The 22,632-nt window shown below is 32.3% G+C and overlaps 1 protein-coding gene across 1 annotated transcript in view; it reads right to left on the bottom strand.

Annotated features, from left to right (window-relative positions):
• Positions 1–2,074: 2,074 nt before the first annotated feature.
• The window catches only part of LOC108916015 (plexin domain-containing protein 1), a 62,626-nt gene continuing 42,068 nt past the window's right edge, over positions 2,075–22,632 (bottom strand). Inside the window, exons 2-8 of the mRNA XM_018722195.2 lie at positions 21,180–21,373; positions 17,965–18,261; positions 17,731–17,862; positions 17,274–17,676; positions 8,894–9,045; positions 4,820–5,164; positions 2,075–2,724 (exon numbers count right to left, since the gene is read on the bottom strand). Of these exons, the coding sequence (XP_018577711.1) occupies positions 2,656–2,724; positions 4,820–5,164; positions 8,894–9,045; positions 17,274–17,676; positions 17,731–17,862; positions 17,965–18,261; positions 21,180–21,373 (1,592 nt within the window). The 3' untranslated portion in view covers positions 2,075–2,655. The remainder of the gene's footprint in view (positions 2,725–4,819; positions 5,165–8,893; positions 9,046–17,273; positions 17,677–17,730; positions 17,863–17,964; positions 18,262–21,179; positions 21,374–22,632) is intronic.

Below are 22,632 nucleotides of genomic sequence, written 5' to 3'. Positions count from 1 at the left end.
TTAATATCCAATCAAAATCTCCGATAAGTAACCAATAAGATGCAGGCGTCGTTTGGTACTTCCTTCCTAACTGTAAGAGGGCGCAACTTTCCGTAAAAATTCTACTGTTGAGACAGAGATCTATTGGTTTTATCTAGGGTCCGGACGTATATGTTGCACGCGATAAACTTATACGACACGCCACGGTAGCTACCACAAAATATATAATAGAGGTAGCTACGTTCAGACGTATTGCGCAGCGAAAGTGTTAAGCGCCAAATTTAAAAAAAAAATGTTTCCAATAATTTATTCAATAAAGCTTATGAAGACGACATTGGTATCTCAGAGACCATTACAGTTGTGATATTCGTGTTGAGCGACCCCAAAAACCCCGAGGTAACGAGTTTCGGCTAAGTTTATAACGAATTTCCACAAAACTCCAGGAGACGACGTGGAAACCGGCCACCCTAGGCACCGAGTACCTTGGAGAACGTTGCCATCGTGATATTCGTGTTCAGCGACACCCAAGTAGCAAAATTGACCTCATTTCCCTCAATATTTTCCAAGTTTCCAAATTTTCATTTTTTAACTTCGAGATGCACTTTAAAAATGCATTTTTCTTATGCACCGATGCAATTTTCATTTCTCATTGATCACATAGGGTCACAAACTTTTTGAACGCTCTAATAAATCGAATGCAAAAAACTGCATTACGATACTTCAACAGAACAAATTACGGAGGTAAGGCCATATTTAGTGCTTTATTTCCTCGACTATGTCGGTACAGTACATCATCATTCTATAGTATAATTTTAATAATTTATTTTGAGAAATTTCAATGAAACATGATAAAAAAGTAATACTTTATTACATACATAGGCGATTTGTTTATATTTTTATACTGAATTTCACCCGATATAATGGTCCAATTATTTAAGGAGGTTCGATACCGAAAAAAAAATTTTAAGAAAGTTTTCAAAGCAATTGAAATCTGTTAATAAATAGGCAAACTGTCTCATGTAAAAATATCAGATCGATTGCCAATGTAGTTTTTTTGAAAAATGATATTAAAAATTATGCTCTTATACACAGGCTCTTATGGGAGTTGGGGCAAAAACTTTAATCAAACGTGAATATTGCTCTTAAAAATGGTTAGGATCGGGAAAATAAAATTATAATTAAAGAATTAAATATTACTAAACATTTTAAAACAATAAAAATATGCACTTACAATGTTATTATTGAGATAATGGAATGAATATATAACGTTTTGACAAATTTGAACAAACATCTGATCCAATGAAAGGAAATATGGCAACACTGTATGCTGTATTTAACGCTTCGATTGACGCGCTATATTTGAATAGCTCGATTATAGACTATAAAATTATTCCAGTCGAAAACATATGCAGTAATAATTAATATTAAATAAATTTTTCATAATCTAATGTAATATAATAGCAATTTGAAACAAAAATTGAAAGGATCTCTTTGCAAAACGAACAGTATAGATGTTCTGTCATAATCTTCAATTTGACAAGTCGACGACTCACTATCATACACTGAACTTCTTGATAGTTATATGGATTCTCGGTTTGCACATTTTACTTTTTTCTCATCAATCCTCATTCTGTTTCATACGCATTTTATATTACTTTTCAGTCATTACTTTTCCTTTGTACCTTGGACGTTTATTCATGTTTACGGAATACGCGCAAAGTTGACAGTAATGACAGTTGACCCAACTTTTATCACCACGCCATAACAATGTTGCCAGATTTCATCCATAATTTTACAAGCTCTTAATGAATAAATAGACACTTTTATTCAAATAAAAAGTTAATTGCCGTGCATTAAACACGAAAAATATATGCAAGCTAATATGTGTTGTATAAATTTCATTCGTATATATTTAGTTCACTTGAATTAATTTATGTAAGGTTGGTACTACAATGAAACTACCGTGTATAAGCATAGGCTTCCCACCCGCACCGCCTGCCCCGCAAGAGATGTATCGAACATCCTTAAATACGTCCCTTTTCATAGACAAGTACAAATGGTTTTAAGAACTGAACGATGAATAAAAAGGCTACTATCTTGGTAAAAAAATTTATTGACATATAACTGTAGGTGAAAATAGAGTTTACAACTACTAAGGGCTACGTTGTTACACTGAAAAAATAAATAAGTTAAACTAGTTCCTACAGTTTTTAAGAATATATAAAAGAGACTTAACACTTACAAATAAGGTAAATACAATATATCTTTATCATACAATAAAACTGTCATACAAAATACAAATTTTTCGTTTCATCTTATTTACAATTACATGAATTTAAATCTCAAATAATTATTTACAAATATATTGCCTGACATTGAGCATTTTAATTCCACGAAATTTTGAAAAATCCTTTTTTTTTAATTTTATCACAGAACACCATAATTAAACGGTAATATAGGCCATTTCCTCCATACGTTACACCAATATGATCTGCCATCGTCGATGTATTCATTAAATAGCTATAACTGCTTACAAATTTGGTACTCAGCTTGGAACGCTCTCCGAAACTAACACGAAATTTCCACACGGCTCTAATTTTACAAAGTACTAAAAACTTTATTTGCTTTATGATATGTAAATTGGAATGGTTCCTAAGACACTAATTTATTATCACATCACATGTGTATTGTTGCCGCTGTATATCTGGCTTCACCCCTTCTCCATCTCCATTGACTTGGTCGATACTAGAAAGATAAAATGTACGTTATTACAAAATTGTTCAACTAATTCAATTAAGTTTTAGTATAGGGTACTGAAAAACTAATAACTCGGTTATAAAATTTAGTGTGAGGTACAACAGTATAACCTTCTATTAGAATACAAAATCTTTTGCAATTTTTTTCAAGCCCCGCTTAACCCCTGACTATTGCATTATCGAAATATAATAATAATTTTCAAAGACAACAAGAAAATATATATGCAGAAAAAATACTATATATTCAAGGTTCATCTCAAAAATTAAAATAATTGATATTATTAGGGCAGTTTTCCAAACCGATAATACATTAAGGACAATTTTATCAAAAACTCAAATGCAATAAGAGATATAAGAATCCAGAGACTGCATTTACAATATGCTTATGAATGTAGTAAAAAAAAATCATGTGGGCGAAACTTTAAACTTTCAAATGTTAGAGTCCTAGAACATCAGGACTATATGCAAAGAAAGCGAGACTGAAAAATCGAAGATTTGCAAACATTGCAAAACGATAGTATATTCAATGTAACAACACAAAAATTTTGGAAAAAGGAAGTACTATGATAAATGGAAATAATTTTATGTTTAGCAAGCGAACGAGTAAAATCGTGTTCGATACCTAAAGTCCTTATCAGACAATGCAATTTTGTTGCAGGGATTTGGTTGCCGCTATAGAATCCATGAAATTTTTCTTATCAGACTATGCAATTCTGTCGCGGCAACTGAATTGTGTGAATTAGAACATGCTCTATTACATGCAACAAAATTGCAGGGATTCTAGTTACTTTTATGGAGATTTGTTTATTACCAACCTACCCGTTGTTGGCTGTTGGTCATGGCTGTTGTTAGTAACACCGTTCATAGGCGGGAAAGAAAAACTCAGAGAGATTGCGAATTCCCGTCTATCTGCGGTTTAACTACTGAAATTGCACTCCCTTGAAGTTAAAGGTCGTTTTCATCCGAGTTAATTTTTTTTTAGCTCAATTGCAATAATATTGCGGGGGCAACTGCCCCCCCTTGCTCCCCCAAATCCCGCCTATGACACTGTTGAAGCCACTATTAAAGCTATAGAACAATTTACTTTCAAATGTTTATGTTTTGCTTGAATAAAAAATAACTGTTTATTAGATACAAGAAATTTTACAGGTTAAACAATGCACAGTTGGTACGTGATAACAATCATCATTATATACTTTTTTTAACAAACAATAAGTTTCACGAGAAAATTTTCATTGACACATCAGACACATTTTAACTTTTGCATTTTTTTGATGGCATGTAAACACACAATAAAATTCAAGTGGATGGTACGGTCGAACTGAACACACATGCCTTTGAAAATTTGGCAACACTTGAGGAAGATACCATGTGACATTGCCTTACACCGATGAACCATGACGCAGGCAAAAATATTTTTTTAATTTCAACTTAAACACCCTCTAACTTGCAAATAAATTAACTTTAGACCAAAGTATATTTATCCTAATAATTAAAATATTTTTTGTCCTGAACATTATCTGGCCATAATAGTGCTCCTTCATTTAATACGACTATGAATTATTTTTTTTTTTTGTAAATTCAAGGCTTTATTGTGTAAAATTGTGTATATTATTATATTTTTCAAAGTATTGTCCATCGCTAGCCACTATTTTTTCCCATCTTTCTGGCAGCATATGGATTCTGCTTCAACAGAATAACTTTTGATACTATCAACCAATCGATCCATTTTTTGGAATCTTCATAAGATTGCTTAGCCATGCCATGTTCTATGGATCAGAACAAGTAGTAATCCAATAGAGCAATATCTGGTGAATATGGCGGGTGAGGTAAAACATTCCTTTTCAGAATCATACCGAATGCATTTTTTCTTACTTTATTGGATAAATTTACAATGTAATAAAACTATGACAGCAAATAATAATATAGAATATATATTTTTAGAAACCAATTTATTTTATACAAGGTGTTTTCTTTATTTGTAACAATGAACTAATGAATCACCTGTATATCAAAATATATGTTTTATTACTTTATTTAAATAATTTAGTAAATATCGATATAGGTATTTTTAAATAACTTACCTTTATTAAAATTTGACCACTTGTTGTGTGTGGATTTCTGTAGGCATAAAATATCCAGAATGCCAGTCCGGCCACCATGGTAAGCAAAAAGATGATGGCTAAAATTCCAGAAATTCCCACCTGTTCTTGTTTGTTCATGGTTGTAGCATAAATCCGAGATGCCGTAGAAGAATGGTCTAACGGATCTAGTGAAATGTAGTTATGGTCTACATTATCTGTATTGTTTATATATGAACACATAGTTTCATTCTCAATTCGTTTTCTGTTGCAGTCTTGAGCTAACCAGTCTTGTCGATTGCGATCTATGCCAGTAGAACATTTATTGAGAGAAGGACACCACATACACTAAAAAAAAGAACAATGATAATTTAGAAAGATGCAAAGTAGCAGAATGGTCACCCTTTACCAGGCCCCACATCTGATGCTCTAGTGATGTCACAATAGAAGTACAGTAATTTTTTAATTGTAAGGAGAGAACAATGTGTGTTCAGGTTGTCGAGGTTAAATTGAGGGGACAACGTTGATTGACTATGCATTTTGATGACTGACAATGGAAAAGGATTTCGAAAAAACCAAATTGATTTTGTATGAGTTTGCGACGTATTTTTTTAATGTCGCCATGTTTTCTTATGTCAATGCGGACAAAACACCAAACATTAAAAAAATCTTCGAGTGTCTTAAAAATTATTTGAAAGATACACAGTTTACTTGATTGTCTTCATTGATAAATTCCTGTATGTATTATGAAGAAACATATATTTGAATCATGAAAGATGAGATTTGACAACAATGCATTCATATATGTGTATGCTTTGCGGCTGGTAGGTCTGCTTGAGACTACACTTAATCCATTGAAAAGTTACATTTGGGGTTGCAAAAGTCAGAGCACGCAATTTTATTTTTTGGATGTCAAGAGGGGGTTAGTGTAAAGTTAAATCCATGTTTGTGGGGTCGCAACCCTTGAGCGTCGGCCGCCATCTTGTAAAAAGGGCTGCGAATGGTTTTTATACTACTACTTACTGTATCGGGCAAACTATTCCTCGCACAGAAAATTTGTAAATACATTTCTTGTTGCAAATTAAATTCTCTACAACTTTAGTTACGTAACGAAAATAGATTAAAATTTGGGAAGAAATTTTGTTTTGGTCGTTATAACTTTTTTCTGGTAAGTTTGCAAAAAAAAATACATGAGAGCATTTTGATAGAGGGGTTTTCAAGGAATAATTTCCATTACAAACTTTTTTCAAATTTTATTTATTTATTAGGGTTTTACAGTTATGCGAAATTTTTACTATTCTCCAGTACTAGTAAGTATACATTAATATGAATGATTAGGCATAGGAGGCATCCTTCAAAGTTTTCTTCCAGTTGTGCTACCACGTGCGTGCATGACATATTTAATTGTGAAAAGTATTTTGAGTTTTGTGGACAGTATTTTGAATTTTGTGGACAAGATTTTGAGTTTTGTAGAGCTATTTTGAATTTTGTGATAAGCATGTTGACTTTTTTAAGCGTTCATACAGTGTTATTCCATCATGAGTGATTGTTTTATTTGTAAAAAACCTTTATGGGAAAGTAAAATCGGAACTGTGAAGGCGAAAGGAGTGAAAACCTTACTTGATCGAGCAATAACAAAAAATGACGAGGACAATGAACAATTTTTACGAAATGTTTCGGAAGTCACTGTACATATACCATGTTACCATTATTATAGCGACAGTCGAACGGATAATGTCGTTCATTGTTTCAGCAGCAGCAGTTTATCATCTTCAGTTTCAGAAGATCCAGAGACAAGCTTTGATTTTGGGAACAATTGCTTCATTTGCATGGAAGCTTTTCAGGATCAGAGTAAGCGGCAGCAAAGATGACAACGGCGGGTTTGTAATGTATGTAATGACGGTAATAAAAAAAGTATTATGGACCTCATAAACAAATGTACCGACGATGTTGCAACGGGCATTGCTAATCGCATAGCTGATGTTCCCAGCTTAGTAGATATCGACATTCTTGTCTTGCTCACGGCATTTGGAAGAACACATTCAAATATTAAATTTTAATATTTTAATATATTAATAATTTTTTTAAATCATCGAAAGGACGTACAGCCGAACAATTATATTGTCCGTCAAGTTTTATGTACGGAGAAGTCATTGCGGATAATCTGTTGTTTCTCCATGCCTTCTCAAGATGTGACAAATTTCTCGCAACCCTGGAGACACGTCCTGAGTTAGCTAGTGGAACAGCATTATTCCTCAATGAGAGAGTCGACCCTACTTTGCTCACTGCCGTTGGCGAACGTTTTTTCATCTCTTTATATGGTGGCAATAAAGATGATTCTCTGGACAGTCTTAGATATAAACGATTCGCCAAGTCAGTGACAAAGAATACATTTAATTTGTCTTCACTTCCTCCAACACAAGACACAGCCCGCTTGCACAGCCTCCGAGTCTATTATCAGGTCCAGTCGTGGCTCGGGAATTACAACGACCCTCAAGACTGGGTCTGGAAAAAGTATGGACAAATATTGATGCCTATTCAAAGTTCAAAACCTCCAGCACCGCCTGAGCTTCTAAAGTTAATATTCTGCCAATGCAAAGGAAACTGTGGGGCAATGTGTGGATGTCGGAAGGCAGGCCTCCCAAATTTTTATCTATTTTCGTTAATAACTTTGTTGTTTTTGGTTCTACTACTAAAAGTTACGTTACTAAAGTTGTAGAGAATTTAATTTGCAACAAGAAATGTATTTGCAAATTTTCTGTGCGAGGAATAGTTTGCCCGATATAGTAAGTAGTAGTATAAAAACCATTCGCAGCCCTTTTTACAAGATGGCGGCCGACGCTCAAGGGTTGCGACCCCACAAACATGGATTTAACTTTACACTAACCCCCTCTTCACATCCAAAAAATAAAATTGCATGCTCTGACTTTTGCATGCTAAGCCCAAAAAAATTTAACATTTCAATGGACTAACTAGCTTTTTCAGAAAGAGGGGTGAAAAATAACAAAAAAAAATGTTAAAGAAATTATGTAAACAAACTTATTTGTTTCTAAAAGTCAAAGTAACTAATCCGTATAAATATGACCCCAAGCAGAGTTACACACTGTATATAAGAGTTATCAATTAATCCAACCCTTAACTAATAAGATATAGATATATAGAAATAGATTAATTTTAAAGAGTGTCTGAATCAAAATCGAAGTGAACATGTAGGCCAATCATTATAGCTTTTTTTCGGGAAAAAATACTATTAGAAGTTTCTCTGCGGAATATTGTTCAGAAACGTGTTATAAACAAAATATCAAAAATTCTATTTGAGACTAGTTGGGAAACTTTGTTAAAACAATGGTCAAAATTATGGAAAAGTAGTTTTTCGACTGGCGTAAAAAACTGTTATTCATAGAGAAAAAAAGGTTTATACAAAAAAGGTAGGTATTAAATAAATCTGTAAAATAAGACAAGTCCGATTAAATTACGATAATTTGTTTATGTGCAAGAGCTCAAAAATGGTCGAAATTGTCCGCTTTTTTCAATTGCTAATAATTAATGCAATTTTCATCGCAGACACTTGTAATCCAGGATTTTTTAAGCTTTTTGCACCCTTAGTAAGTGGTAAAAATTTCAGTCCAAAAACTTCATTAGCTTGGCGTTGGCGGAATTTGTTATCTAAGAAGATACTATTTTCAATTCATTTTTCCCAAGCTCACAGGCGTTGTAGGGTTTCGATCATTAGTTGTTTTTTGTACCTAAATAGTTGTATTGACATATGCATTTATTGATAATTTAATTTTTCAAATTTAATCTGTTTAAAAATGACTAAAAAAATTTTAATATTTATTACATCGTTAAGCGCGCATGCTAAGCCTCGCCTTCCCCACTCGTTCGCTAGACCAAGTAATAGAACGCATCGCCGCTATCTTCTTTTTCTGAACAATATTCCGCAGAGAAACTTCTAATAGTATTTTTTTTCCCGAAACAGGTTCTTTCATGTCTATAATGACTGGGCTAATGTTAAAGTTAAAATGTTAAAAGTTGTTTTGTTGACGAAGTAACATCTAATAAAAAGAAACAACTTACTGGAAAAGTTATTCGCCTACTTAAACATGTGGTACAGTCAGTGCTATCAAGACAAGTAGGAAGAAGTGTCAAATAAATGACAGTCCAATTCCTAATATCTTCCTTTTTGAAATCAACACGGTGGTATTCATATATTGTTTTCCTGCGTACAACTAAAAAAAGTAATATAAAAAATAGCTGAAAGGAAAAGATGAAAGCTTTCCTTGATATAAAAAATGCACATAGCGATCTTTTATACTTTAACTATAAGAGTTATCTCAATTTTACTTCTTCAAGAAATAATAACTACAAACGTTGGTTGTTTTTCTGAATTTTTTAATGACGCTTAAACATTTAAAAAAGTTGAATATCATATTACAGAAATACGACCCAAACTTATAATTTTTTTAAATAATATTTATGCATGAATGTCACCTAAAATCTTTAGAGAAATTATTGCGGAGTTAAGCAATTCTTTAGATCCTGTCATTTGTGCCATACAATTAGGTAGGCAAATATTCCACAAATACTCGTTGGTGAATATTCATATTTGCTTGAGCAGTCTGTCCACACTGTCTGTCATCTAAAAGCTGATTATTTGCCAATAGAGCTATCAGTAAATCCAAATACATGAAATAATCCAAATAATTAAATAGCTGATTTAACAGAATTAAGTTCAGTGATAAAGGGAGAGAACTGGCCTTAAGGGCCCCATATTCTTTAAATAGTGTTTTCCACAAAGACGAATAATTTCAAACATTTAATAACTGAATAATATAAAGCTTAACAAATAATAGAAATGTTATGTCATACCATCTGGCTATTTTCAAAGACGCCGCAATAAAACAAATAAACAGGCGCAAAAAATGATCAAACCATCAAGGTTTTAGGTACTGAAATCTACGAAAATACCAACTTTTTTATATATAACTCTACATGTAAATATTCTTATAACATTTACTTGCTTAGTCCTACATATAAAATTGTTTACTTTTATTTATAAGTACGTGAAAATAATTCTTAAAATGTGGGGTTAGGATAACAGGAAACGCATGTTTTACAAACGCTTTTTTCTTAGTTATTATTTTATTTGAGCAAATTTAAATAGTAACAATGAATAAACAGAACACCAAGGATTTTATTTTTGTGCTTACTTTTGTTGTGCACGTTTTAGTTTTCAAGATTTCAGTACCTAAAAACGCCAGAAATTTGACTATTTCTCGGCCAGGGATATGGCCACCTTAAGACTTTTCATGCGAACTTTAAATTTAAACATGGCATAAATAAGTTGTATACAATTTTATTATAAAACCATGTAATAGAAACATATTTGGAACAACAAAATTAAATTAAAAAAAAAGTATTCTCAAATTGACAAAAAATTAAATGAAAGAAACCACTTCATTTTTATTAAAGTCCCTAGACTGACCAAGTATTAAATATTTCACTACTGTATAATAATGGTTGTAAAGCATAGCAAAAGATCCTATTGGTCACAAAAGATTAAAGCATATCGATATAAAATGTAATTTTTCTTTTGATCAGATTAATGATAAATTAATAGCTCGAATTTATACCAACAGCAAAATAGTTAGCTGACATCCTAACAAAACCGCTATTTAAAATGTACAAATTCAAAATATAGCTTTACATTTTATAAAAATATCCTTCGTTTGAGTGATTTTGCGAAAAGGAAATTGCAGCCCTTTATCAACCTAATAAAAACTTTAATTTTTATATTACTGCAAAGCCTTCCATAATGACAGCAGGTTTCAACCTCGAACATAAAACCATCTGTCACAAACTAAGGTAGTTTCTGAAATCACCTTAATATTTCAGTCTATTTTATCTATATAGCACTTTGAAAGAAGGTAGTTTACGTGCTCAATCAATGAATCTATGTTTTTAGAACATATCTCCCAAGTTAAACTCAACTGATCTGTAAAAAGTTGACAAAGATTGTTTCTGAAACCAGCAATTCAGTTACTTGGTTCTTTGCTGCATGCTGATTTAAAGATTCAAGATGGGATTCATATTTGGCTAAATGTAACAAATATTTGTGAAGGAATACAAATTTTTCATAAAACATATGAAAAAATTTCCAGAATGTTGAATATTCATTCGTACATGAACAATGCAAATGAGATTTGTATTGATTTACTATAGTCAAATACACCAAATATTTTTAACCATACATCCGTCAAATTGCCGAAATATCAAATACTCGTACGCATGACAAAGCAAGTGTGGAGTTTGTTTTTTGCCTTTATTTCACTTATTTGTTACAGCTGTTTTACATTGACAATTTATTCATGAATAAATTCACAAAGATCTTCATGAATTAATGGGGAAGTTTCACATTTTTTGTTTCTTTTCTTATTAAATTCCTTTCATCGTAAAAAGTCAATTGCCACATAAATTTTAAATTTTTAATTAATAGTTTTCCTATAAAAAAAATTATAAATTCAAAATAATTCTCTATGCACTAAAAACGCAGTCTTAAACAAAGACGGCTGACTCTTACGTCACGATCCGGTATCGGTCCAAATTAAAACAGTCGTGTAGAGTTGTGTTCTGTAGTCTGTCTCACTATTACTCATTTGTGTTTATGCAAACTACGTGTGCCGGATAGATTTTATATTATTTACTTTTACTTAACACAATATTGTTAATTATTTTAAAAATTGTACATTCTATGGCTACAAAAGCTGGATTTGTCCAAGAGCAATCTGATAATTTGTCAAAAATAGATGTTCTATAAAATATGTTTGCATGATTTCTTCCTCATTTTCTCATCCTTTGGTACATTAAATAGTTTGTTCGGGGCAGTTAGTGTTGTGGAACTACACATGGGCACTATAATATTTATGTTCAGACATTGTTATGTTTTTCACGTTCTTGTGTTGTAATTCTGATCCTGAAGCCGCCACACATTAAAGCTGTCTGGGTAGATATTGTGAAAATGTTCGTAGACTCTATGAAAATTAACGAAACTTGTCTTTAAATTTATACACTAAAACTAATTACTCAAAACTACTCAGAATTCAATGCGAACACAAACTAATTCAACACAAGATTAAATGACAGCAATGCTCTTAACACTCATATACCGGATCCTGACGTCACAAATTGCTCGACCAATTAGGGACCGTTTTCGCTCACCTAATTATATTCAATATTTTAATAATTAATTACATATTAATAGTTAATTTTAAAGGGATTTTACATATAGAAACATGCTTTTATACTAATTTTCTGCACTTTAAATAAATATTGGTTCAAAAGAAAATTTGATGCAACTTCCTCATTCACGAATTTATTTGTAAACGATTTGGTTTACATTGCTACAGACTTCGTGAATTTCTTTGACACATGAATCAGCTCTATCAACAAATCAAAGCAAATAAATTTAAAAAATGTCACCTTTTCACTCATAATTGTAGTGGTACAACAGCGGTACCGTTTTGACTCATATAAATATTAGTTTTTGTAAATAACAAATCAGTAAAAAACGACACCACACAATTGTTTACATATTCCAATAACATAACCTCATTACCGATCTGAGGCTGGAAATTTGTTGGATTGGTATTTCTGAACTTCACGAAGAAATTGACGAAAATTAGAACATGTTCTAATTTGTCAAGAACTTGATGAATAAATTCATGAAGTTATTTAACAGCATATTTGGTGCATTACACTTGTCCAATTTCTTGATGAAGCGACTTCATGAATTAATTTATCAATAAATTGTCAATGTAAAACAGCTTTTAGAGATAGACTCATTAGCTTTATATCACTGTAATCCTGATAAAGTGTTCTAACAGAATATATAAAAATAAATAAGGTATTGCATTTAAAAAATTGTAAGTTTGGACCATATTTCTGTAATGTAATGTTTAATTGTTTGCTGACATTGATCAATAATATCAATGTAGATAACCCTATAGTCAAAATATAATAGATTACCATGTACTTATTATCAAATGCAAAAATTTGACTGTTTATTTCAAAAACTGAGGGAGCAAAAAAATTTGAAAGAAGTTCAGTCACTTTATGTCTGTTCTCAATTAGTCGCCAAAATTTGAGAATTTTAGGTTGAAGCGTTCTAAAAATTGTTCACTGTAAGCAAATAAAGTTCTGTTATCAGAACTTACTGTAATAATTTACCACGGCACAGACGTGCCTTGAAATTTTCCGCCAATGTCTTTCTACTTCAGATGTTGAACGCGGTAAGTTCCAAGAAAGTGACGCAGGGGTCTTCTTGAAATTCTATCTCAACAATTATCGAACGGAGTGTATGTGATAGTTTTTACATTTTTTCGAATAAAGCAATATTAGCAAAAATGTGTTACCATGTAGTCAGTTATTATTGAAGATAAAACCAAAAAATGATCACTAACTTAAACTCCAAAGCAAACAAAAAATTTTTCAACACAATTCAACTTGTAATCAATTACAATGTGTTAAAAGTGATGACCAGACCTGTATATCTGGTCATATTTTTATTTCGGATACAAAGTTGGTAAATTATATAACTATTTCACCAATCTCCCCTAATAATTCTGACTCCGCCCCCATATCATTTGTATAACAACTTCATGCCATCGATATAAGGGAATAAAAAAATACCATAAGAAGTGTGCAAAGCCTGTGGTTCTAAGCTCTCCTTGACTTTTGGTTTATTGTCTCTGTCTTGCATTAGGAATTTGGGAACAACGTATGTCTAAAATATGTACATACGGAAGATAGAATACTGGAAAATAATTATGTTTTTGATTTATTGCGATGGCATAAAGAATATAAGCCACGGCCTGGAATTGACAGCAATGTTGCCATACATACAGTAATTACCCTGTTTGTACAATATTTTTTTACAACAATGATAAGAGGTTTTGAGACCATACTAAAGCATTCCAACTTTATTACAAATTATTTATAACCTTTAGTAAAAACTAGAACGGCATTCTAAAATAAAATGAGTGGTAATTCTTACGCAAAATAATGAATTATTTTCAAATGCTTATTAAATAAAAGCTTATTATTAACTAATAAGGTGTTCAAACAAACCATCTGCTTGAGCTTCACAATACCCTAACATGTCGTAAAATTCTTGACGAACATTTTACAAAATTTTCAGGAGTAACTTATTCTAAAAGAAAATTTGCGGCTCTTTCGTATCGATGTTTGTAGAGAAGTTGCGTTAAATGACCCCATAAAAAGAAGTTGCAGGGTGTCAGATCTGGAGATCGAGAAGGCTAAGGTATGATACCTCTTGTGGAAATAAGCCTTTCTGGAAAAGTTTGTTCCAAATAATCTTGAACTGGCCTTGCATTGTGTGCAGGACATCCGTCTTGTCGAAACCAAATTTCCTCAAAATTTACATCCAAGTTTCGTACAGCTGGTACAACACTATTTAAGTTACCATCAATAAAAAATGGACTCACAATATTACCGCCTAAAATGCCAGCCCAGACATTTACCTTTTGAGGGTACTGCGTTCTTAATGGTATACTTAAATGGTTGTTTTCCCAGGACCAATATTGGACCACTGAAGGATTATGACGGCCAAGTAGGGAAAAAGATGATTCGTCTGTAAATAAAATCTGCTTAGCAAATTCATTATTTTCATCTACTTTTTCCCTAATGGATTCACAAAACTCCATACGCCTTATTTGATCACCAGGAATAATTTCTTGAGAAGTTTGCATTTTATAGGCTTTTTAACCATTCTTTTTTAAGATGCGACGAACTGTACGACTTGGAATGCCAAGTTCTTCGGAAATTTGGGAGGAAGAACACGGCTCACTTACTTCCACAAAAGCACAGACATTAACCTCCTTTTCTCTCCTTGCTTCAGGAATTTGACGAGGTTCCTGATTGATACATTTCGTACACCGATTAACATATCCACTCTCCTCAAACTTATGAAAAATATTTAAAAAGTTCTAGCAGTGGGGACTGTTTCGTCGGGGTATGAAAATATAAATCAACCAATGACTTCCTCTGCACTTTCTGCAATAATATTAATTTTTTGTTTGACACTGTACACCATTTTTATTTTGTAATATTCCTGTTGCACCAAGCGTTCATTATGCATTTTAAACATTACGCATCACAGTAGGTTTTTATTTGGTAGTTGAGAAAAGTTGTAAAAAAAAAAATAATGTTGATAGATGTCATAACAAATTTATCATAATCATTATTGTAATCAAAATAGTAAAAATACAGTCCACTAAACAGAATATAATATCTTTAACTCAACACAATCAATCCCGAGCTGCAATAGCCCACAAGACGGGTTTGTAGCCAACAATTCCGTCTACTTCTTACCAAAAGTTTGAGTTGAATAATAATAATAAAAATAAAACTTAACAAACAGCAAAGTGCTTTAGGTATTCGGTCGGTTCTCAAAAAATTCAACGGGGCATGTGCGCTCCCACAGCCAACTAATTACGAGAGTCCGAGTCGGAGCCTCGATGATATGTCATGTCCGACCCCTTCCACTCGAAGTTGAGAGAGGAGATGCATGTAATTTATTTAGTCTACGCAAAAGAATTACCTGGCCTGACCGGTCATGCACGTTTTGAAAAGAATAAGGGACATGTTAACAGAAGTCTACCGCAAAATGTAACTAAAAGACGAACGAGATTTAGATAGCATAGAGTCAATGAAACCAAAAAGTGGGAGGAAAATGATAACTTTAACGATTATTTTCAAGGAATTATATGAAGGAAGAAGGAACATTTTTGATTTTCATGTTAACAAAAGATTTCCAACTAATGAGCAATTAAGGGAAGATGTTTCTGGTTTACCAAAATTTGCTTTCTTCACTTTCATAAAATGTACTTTACAACCCTTTATTCTTATCATATATATCTTTTTAAAGTGACGGTTTAATACCCTGGAAAAGTGGAGCCTAGTATGGTTTACAGATGGCTCCAAAATGACCAGAGGGAAGGGTGCAGGAATATATGGACTCAGACCCAGATGGAGTGCAAGCTACAGTCTGGGGGAGTTCCCTACCGTATTCCAAGCAGAAATCTTCGCGATAATGGTGTGTCTGGCAGAGAATGTACATAGAGGTTATAGACGTAAACTCATATATATATTCTCTGATAGTCAAGCTGCAATTAAAGCTTTAGCCGCACACAAGGTAAGTTCAAAACTGGTGTGGGATTGTTTACAAATGCTGAGTGAACTGGCCACCAACAATACAGTCAGACTGTGTTGGATGCCAGGGCACAAAGGCATTTGTGGAAATGAGAAAGCGGATGAACTTGCTAGGAAGGGATCTGAGACAGAGTTCATTGGCCCGGAGCCCTTCTGTGGCACATCTCCCAGTGTGGTCAGGTGGGCTCTGGGCAAATGGACAAAGACGGAACACAGGACATACCAGGACTTCAAAGCCAGGACATAGCCATTCTAAGGAGCTCATGGAGTATCCTTCGAAGGAAAGAGCGAATGATCTACTGAGCTTGAAAAGAATCCGGCTCAGGAGAGTGACAGGACTCATAACGGGACACTGTCACTTTAGGAAACATCTACATAAGCTAAAGCTTGTAGACAGTCCGGTCTGCCGAGGATGTGAATCGGCGGATGAAACTTCTCTGCATATCCTGGGCGAGTGCCCGGGATTTGCATGTAGCAGAATGGCGCTCCTTGGGAGACCCTATTTGGAACCCAAGGAACTGAGAGAAGTGTCAGCAAGGAAGCTTTTGGACTTTGTAAAAAGGACAAATCTACTTGATGAATAGGACTAGTAGTGGGACGCACAATAGGCCTAATTAGGCTGCAGTGCTATGGGACTTATTAGGACCAACCACTAGAAGAAGAAGAAGAAAGTGACGGTTTAAAAATTAGTATCAAATGAAAAAGCTTGCTCTGGCCTGTTCTCCATGCTCATTCCTCCGGCTACTCTACATCCCGCTGGTTTACTTTTAATGGGTTGTGATTACCTGCTGAATTCTTGTGAAACTTTTTTTACAAAAGGTTTTGTTTGCTTTGAAGTTTACATTGCAAAAAGAATTTTTTGTTTCATTTGCAATAACTGAGTACTTAATTATGGTGACACATTTTTACTAACATTGTCAAATACTTTGTTCAAAAAAAATGTTAAAAGTACCACTTATAAACAACAGATATCTTCATATATCAGAATTTCATAGAAAAATACGCAGTGGTTTCTGATAAATGAATGGTTTCTGAAATTTTAATTTAGGTGGAAAACTATGTAAAAAGGATACATTGAATAAAATTCTGAAAGGTTCAACCTAAAATTCTACATTTTGGTGACTAATTAAAACTGAGAGCTCATTATCTTTGCATCCGATGTAGTGATAAGTAACATGTCATTTTCTTTCCAACAGCTTATGTTGTTCAATACATAATTTTTACTTACAGAATACTGTACGATCCATAATATAGGCATCCGATAAACCAACTTTTACAGGATGATTTACATCTTGAATATTTTTAATATACAATGGCACATTTTTGTATACAAATATTATATCACCATTTTTGTGAAGGGTAACTTGAAATGTGAATTCTTCATCGCTTGGTTTTTCCTGCAAAGTTACTTTCTCCCATTCCACAGTAAAAGCAGTACCATTATCAACGTATTTAATGAAACTGTTATTGGATAAACTTGTATCAAAATTTGCCATTAAAGGTGCAATATATTGAGTGGCGGCTAACCAAGAATGTACATAGTCACCGGTGTACAAGAAACCTCCAGTAGCTATGGTAACATTTTTTATCAAATGTCCATAAAATGGAAATTCAAATGACAATTTGACAGTCTACAAAATTAATTATATAACTACACAAAGACAAAGAACAATTTTAATACTTACAGCAGCTCTTCTGTGTGACTTTGACAGAAGTTCATTGATCTTAACATCGCTGCGGTTGGTCATATCTACCCAATAATGCTGTCCAACCTTGGGATCATTTTGAAGACTACTGTTATAGTAAATGTGAGAGTCCTGTAAAAAAGCACTGTTACTAAAATGTTGATCAATCAAGTGCAATTAAATTTATACATATCATATGTATCTATTCAATTGCAAAAGAAATAACACACTTACCGTTTTTACTTGTGAAATGTTATGTTTAGCCGCGAGTTTATCATAATCCTCGTTAGTATCAGGATCAAAATATTGGTCATCTTGATCGTTTTCTTCAGTACCTGATAATTTAGAATCAGAGTTGGCCAACTCAGATTCGTTACTTTTAGTTAAATAAGTAGTATGATTCAAAAATATTGGAACTGTTATGTTTTTTTGGTCGGATATATTTGTTACACTTTCGTTCACTGATGAAATGGTCACTGCTGGTTCAACCGAACTGGGTGGGTAAAAAATTTTCTGAACTTTCCCTGATTTCTGAAATATAAGATATTAACCTTGATATCAACATACATAGAATATAGAAAAAAATTTACAATACATATATATTTTTCAAATGGGTCAAATCTTGTAACTGAATTTTAAAACAGTTATCCCTAAACAATTGAGATAAAAAAGCTTGTTTTTTTTTTAAATTATACATGAACTTACTTTACAATAAACTTTGTTTTTCAGAATATTAGTTAAATGTTTTAATTGCTATTTACATGACCGAAAAAGAATATAATTAATACAGAACAATAGGAACACAAAAAAACTGTAGGAAATCATTAAAAACAAAGTGTATATTTGAAAACAGAAACACAGAAACACACCTACTCAAGAACATTTATTTTATGCTAGATTATTATTGGACACTTGCTGTATTACTTCAATTATATGTTAGTAAATTTCAATAAACATAATCTGAATAAACAATATTATAAACTGTAATATGTGTATATTAAAAGAGAATATGGTGACTGCGTTACATCACTAATAATTTTAAATATTTTCTAGGAAAACAATGAGAATTTCTGTATGTTAGACTCTAATATATTAATTATGTATTAAAGTGAAGCAACTTCATTAAATTTGCTGGTATTAATAGCACCCAGATGAAAATTTATGTCAACTCATTCTTAATATCAATGAGATCATTTGTATGTTTACGATACAAACACAAATGCTATATATAACTCTTATACTCAAAAATCAACCACAGAATGATTTGAAGTCTCTCACACCATATATGACCTGTACGTACTGTAATGGCAATGTGAAACAATATACAGAGTGATCACTAAAAAAAGTCCTGGTTCAAAATTAGAGGACATACATGATTTTTGAATTTTCACTAAAATTTATTCTGATTATAGCTTATGAACCATTTGTGGGAGTTATTTTTTCAATTATTTCATATATCATATCGAGGATGTGTACATGACAAAAATCATGCATTTGATAATTTATTTAAAAAATTTTTCTCAATTTTAACAATAAAATTCTGCCAACACATTCTTTTAATCAGTTTAACACTAAATTTAAATGAGCATAATTGGATGTAGTCTTTTTGGTATCTACATCCCTTTTATAATAATAGCATCAGGACTTCCTACTGTGATTTTACAAAATTAAAAAAATCATATTCTAACAGGAAGACCTTTATTCACTTGTATCATCAAAAAAGATATCCCTGTATATTTTTCTACTGTTTGGCAACACAGTAACAAAAATCATGCTTTCGTAACATTTTCTCGACTATTGAAATAACAATAAATTTCGCTTTTAGTAGCTTTATTGTTAAAATATATGCAACATTAAAAAGCTGATTAACAAGATGTTATCAAAATTACATTGTAGATTTAAAAGTTGAGGAAAATATGATGAAAAAAATCAAATGCTTGGTTTCTTCACCAATTCATGTATGCTCACTGTAGTGAAAGAAATAGTAAAAAAATACAGATGAAGATTTCTAAGGAGCCACAGAAAATGTAAATTTTCTCAATTCCATACAGGCATTTTGAAATTCATGCTTGAATAAATTAAAATCAATTTCCACAAATGGCACAAGCTATAGCCAAAATACGTTTTAATATAAATTCAAAGATCACTCTTATACCCATAAATTTTCACCCAGGACTTTATAATTAAATGGTTTTCATCGTGTCATTACAGCATATAGGCATTAAAACAACCCTGTATATTCCTCGTAATTTTTTTTTATGTACTAAGAACTTTACCATTTTAGTTGGTTTAGTTTAGTTTTGATCGTTTGCAATTTGGTAATAGATTAGGAAAACGATAAATCTCTGTGTTATAAAATGTAAATATTAAAATTTTATTAGCACTTTATGGCTTCTTTCCTACAGTTTTCTAGAAGTTCTTATTTTATAGTTTTTTATACTGCAAAATAGACAACATGATTAATGAAAAATATTACTGAAATTTATTATCTCAAAAGCAATTATTTTATTAAATTAATTTTATATTTCAAAGTAATAACCATAAATTGGTGTATCAGAGACATTTTACTATTTAATTTAGGGTATCTTAACTGCATTGTACGAGTACTTACTTTAACAATCTTTCTAGAATAGACACAGGGTATTTTGAAAAAGGTAGCATAAATCCATGAAGTGATCAACATCAAAAAATAAGTTAAATTTATCCTATGGTCCAAGAGCCTATCATCGTTTGTTTTTGAGATACAGGACGTTAAAGATAGTTCTTTAGAATCAAATTTTAGTCATACATATTTTCCCAAAAACAATGTAATGAATTAAAATTTGGTACAGATAAGTTTTTGAGGATGCTAAATATATCAGTGTTATTTGTTTAACACCCAGTGACATTTTATGACACAACTTTTTTGAAAATAGGTTTTTTACAGAGTATGTCATGTATTATAACGAAAAATTTCATTTTAGTCAAAAATATACTCGTTTTTTTTTTGAAAAACGCAACCAACTGTATCAAACTGAATCAACTTCTACTTTTTAATACATAGGGTGTCCTAAAACGAATGGGTCTTACATCAAGGTTAGTATCCTTGGACGGAAATATACGGGTTTAGATCAATTTACCTTAGCACATTTTGCTTGTTTAAAAAATGTGTTTGTAAGTATTAGAACGAAATGCATATATTTTTTAATGACATTGAACGACACACCTAAAAAAACCTAACGTCAAAAAAGTTACGTCATAAAAGGTTACTATGGCCAAAATTTTATTTTAAAAAATTATCTAGTATCTAAAAAACAAACGACGACAGGTTCATGGTCCAAAAGATATCATACATAATTAGAGCTAGTTACGCATTTGAAATGTCAATGAAAAATTCTACCCTTAGCAATAATATTATACATAAAACAAGCATTTGATTTTGATGGACATGTTAGTTTTTAATCAATTACCTTTTTAGGGGGTGGTATAGAAGGCTCTTCGGTTGTACCATTTTGTACTGCCGTCACATTCAGTGAAGTAGGATTGATTTCCAATTCGGAGATTTCTCTTTTTTGAAGTACGTGCTCGTTTTCATTTTCTAATGATTTTAATTCTATGTGGTGTTCTGAGTTGCGATATGAGTCTGTTTTATAAAAGTGGATGTCTGAAAAACAAAAAATAAAAATATATTTTTTACATCATGCTTCCATAATAAAAAAAATACAATCTATTAACAAACTAACAATTAATTTACATTTATTTGAATAATAACTTTATTTTTCTTTAAATTTGCTGCCTTTTCCAAAATCTGCAAATCGACAACTTTGATATAAAGAAGGCACCGCAACTATCAAATCGTTTAAGAATATTTATAGTTTTTTGTGGTTCCCTATCATATCAGTAAGTATCCTTGAAAAATGAAATAAACATGATAACATAATAATAATATATAAAATTCCACTCAAAATTATTTACTCCATCCATTTTCAGATTAACATTATTTTTTTTTATTAAATCTACAACAGTTTTAGTAAGACAACAATCGTATATTATATATTTTACCATTTCACTGACTTATAATGGCACTGGTTTTAATTTGTATACGTACAAGTCACACTTGGACAATTTTTTAAAACATCAAATATAGACTTCTTGAAAGGGTTACCTACTTTAGAAAAGAGATCGGCATTTTTATGACAAGAGCTTGTTGGATAAAACTACAAAGAATTATATCCTCAACTTTATATCAATGCAATTTTTTACTAAATTCATTGATATTTTTTCAGAATTTACAGTGAATATCAGGAAAGATTTATCTTTGATTAATATAGTTATTATAATAAAAGTTACTGAATTCAAAAACTTAAAAGTTACAGTAGATTTTCAAAAAACATTTGCTTCTTTCGAAATTATGTATCTCGGGAACTCAAACAGCTAGAGTTGGTTTTTAGGCCGCTCGCAAACACGGCCACTTGTGGTCGCCACTAGTGGCGGCCACCAAGTGGCTAGAAGCAACCACTAGTATTCGCTACAGGTGGCCGCCACGCGCTTCTAATTTTTTAACCAGTGGCCGCCACTTTTCATGAATTTTCTATCCAGTATCGTCTCTAGTCAGTTTCGGATATAAACACATCTACGTCTATACTGTCCTCCATTTCTGTGCTCATAATTCAGAATACGTACCCGTCGAACAGAAACGTGGCGATAGACTGTGGCCGCTTGGTGTGGCCGCGTGTGCGCCGAAAGACGAGTGGCTGTCGTCGGCTACAAGCAGCGAGGTACGACTTCTGCCACAACGTGTGGCCCGATCGAGCCACTGCCAACGCTGTGTTTGCGCTGAACCCAAAGGCCGCTCGCAAACACGGCCACTTGGTGGCCGCCACTAGTGGCGACCACAAGTGGCCGTGTTTGCGAGCGGCCTTA

This window comes from Anoplophora glabripennis, unplaced genomic scaffold (assembly GCF_000390285.2).
Source record: "Anoplophora glabripennis isolate ALB-LARVAE unplaced genomic scaffold, Agla_2.0 scaffold1051, whole genome shotgun sequence".
NCBI classification, from domain to species: domain Eukaryota; kingdom Metazoa; phylum Arthropoda; class Insecta; order Coleoptera; family Cerambycidae; genus Anoplophora; species Anoplophora glabripennis.
This window is presented reverse-complemented; position numbering and strand designations above follow the sequence as displayed.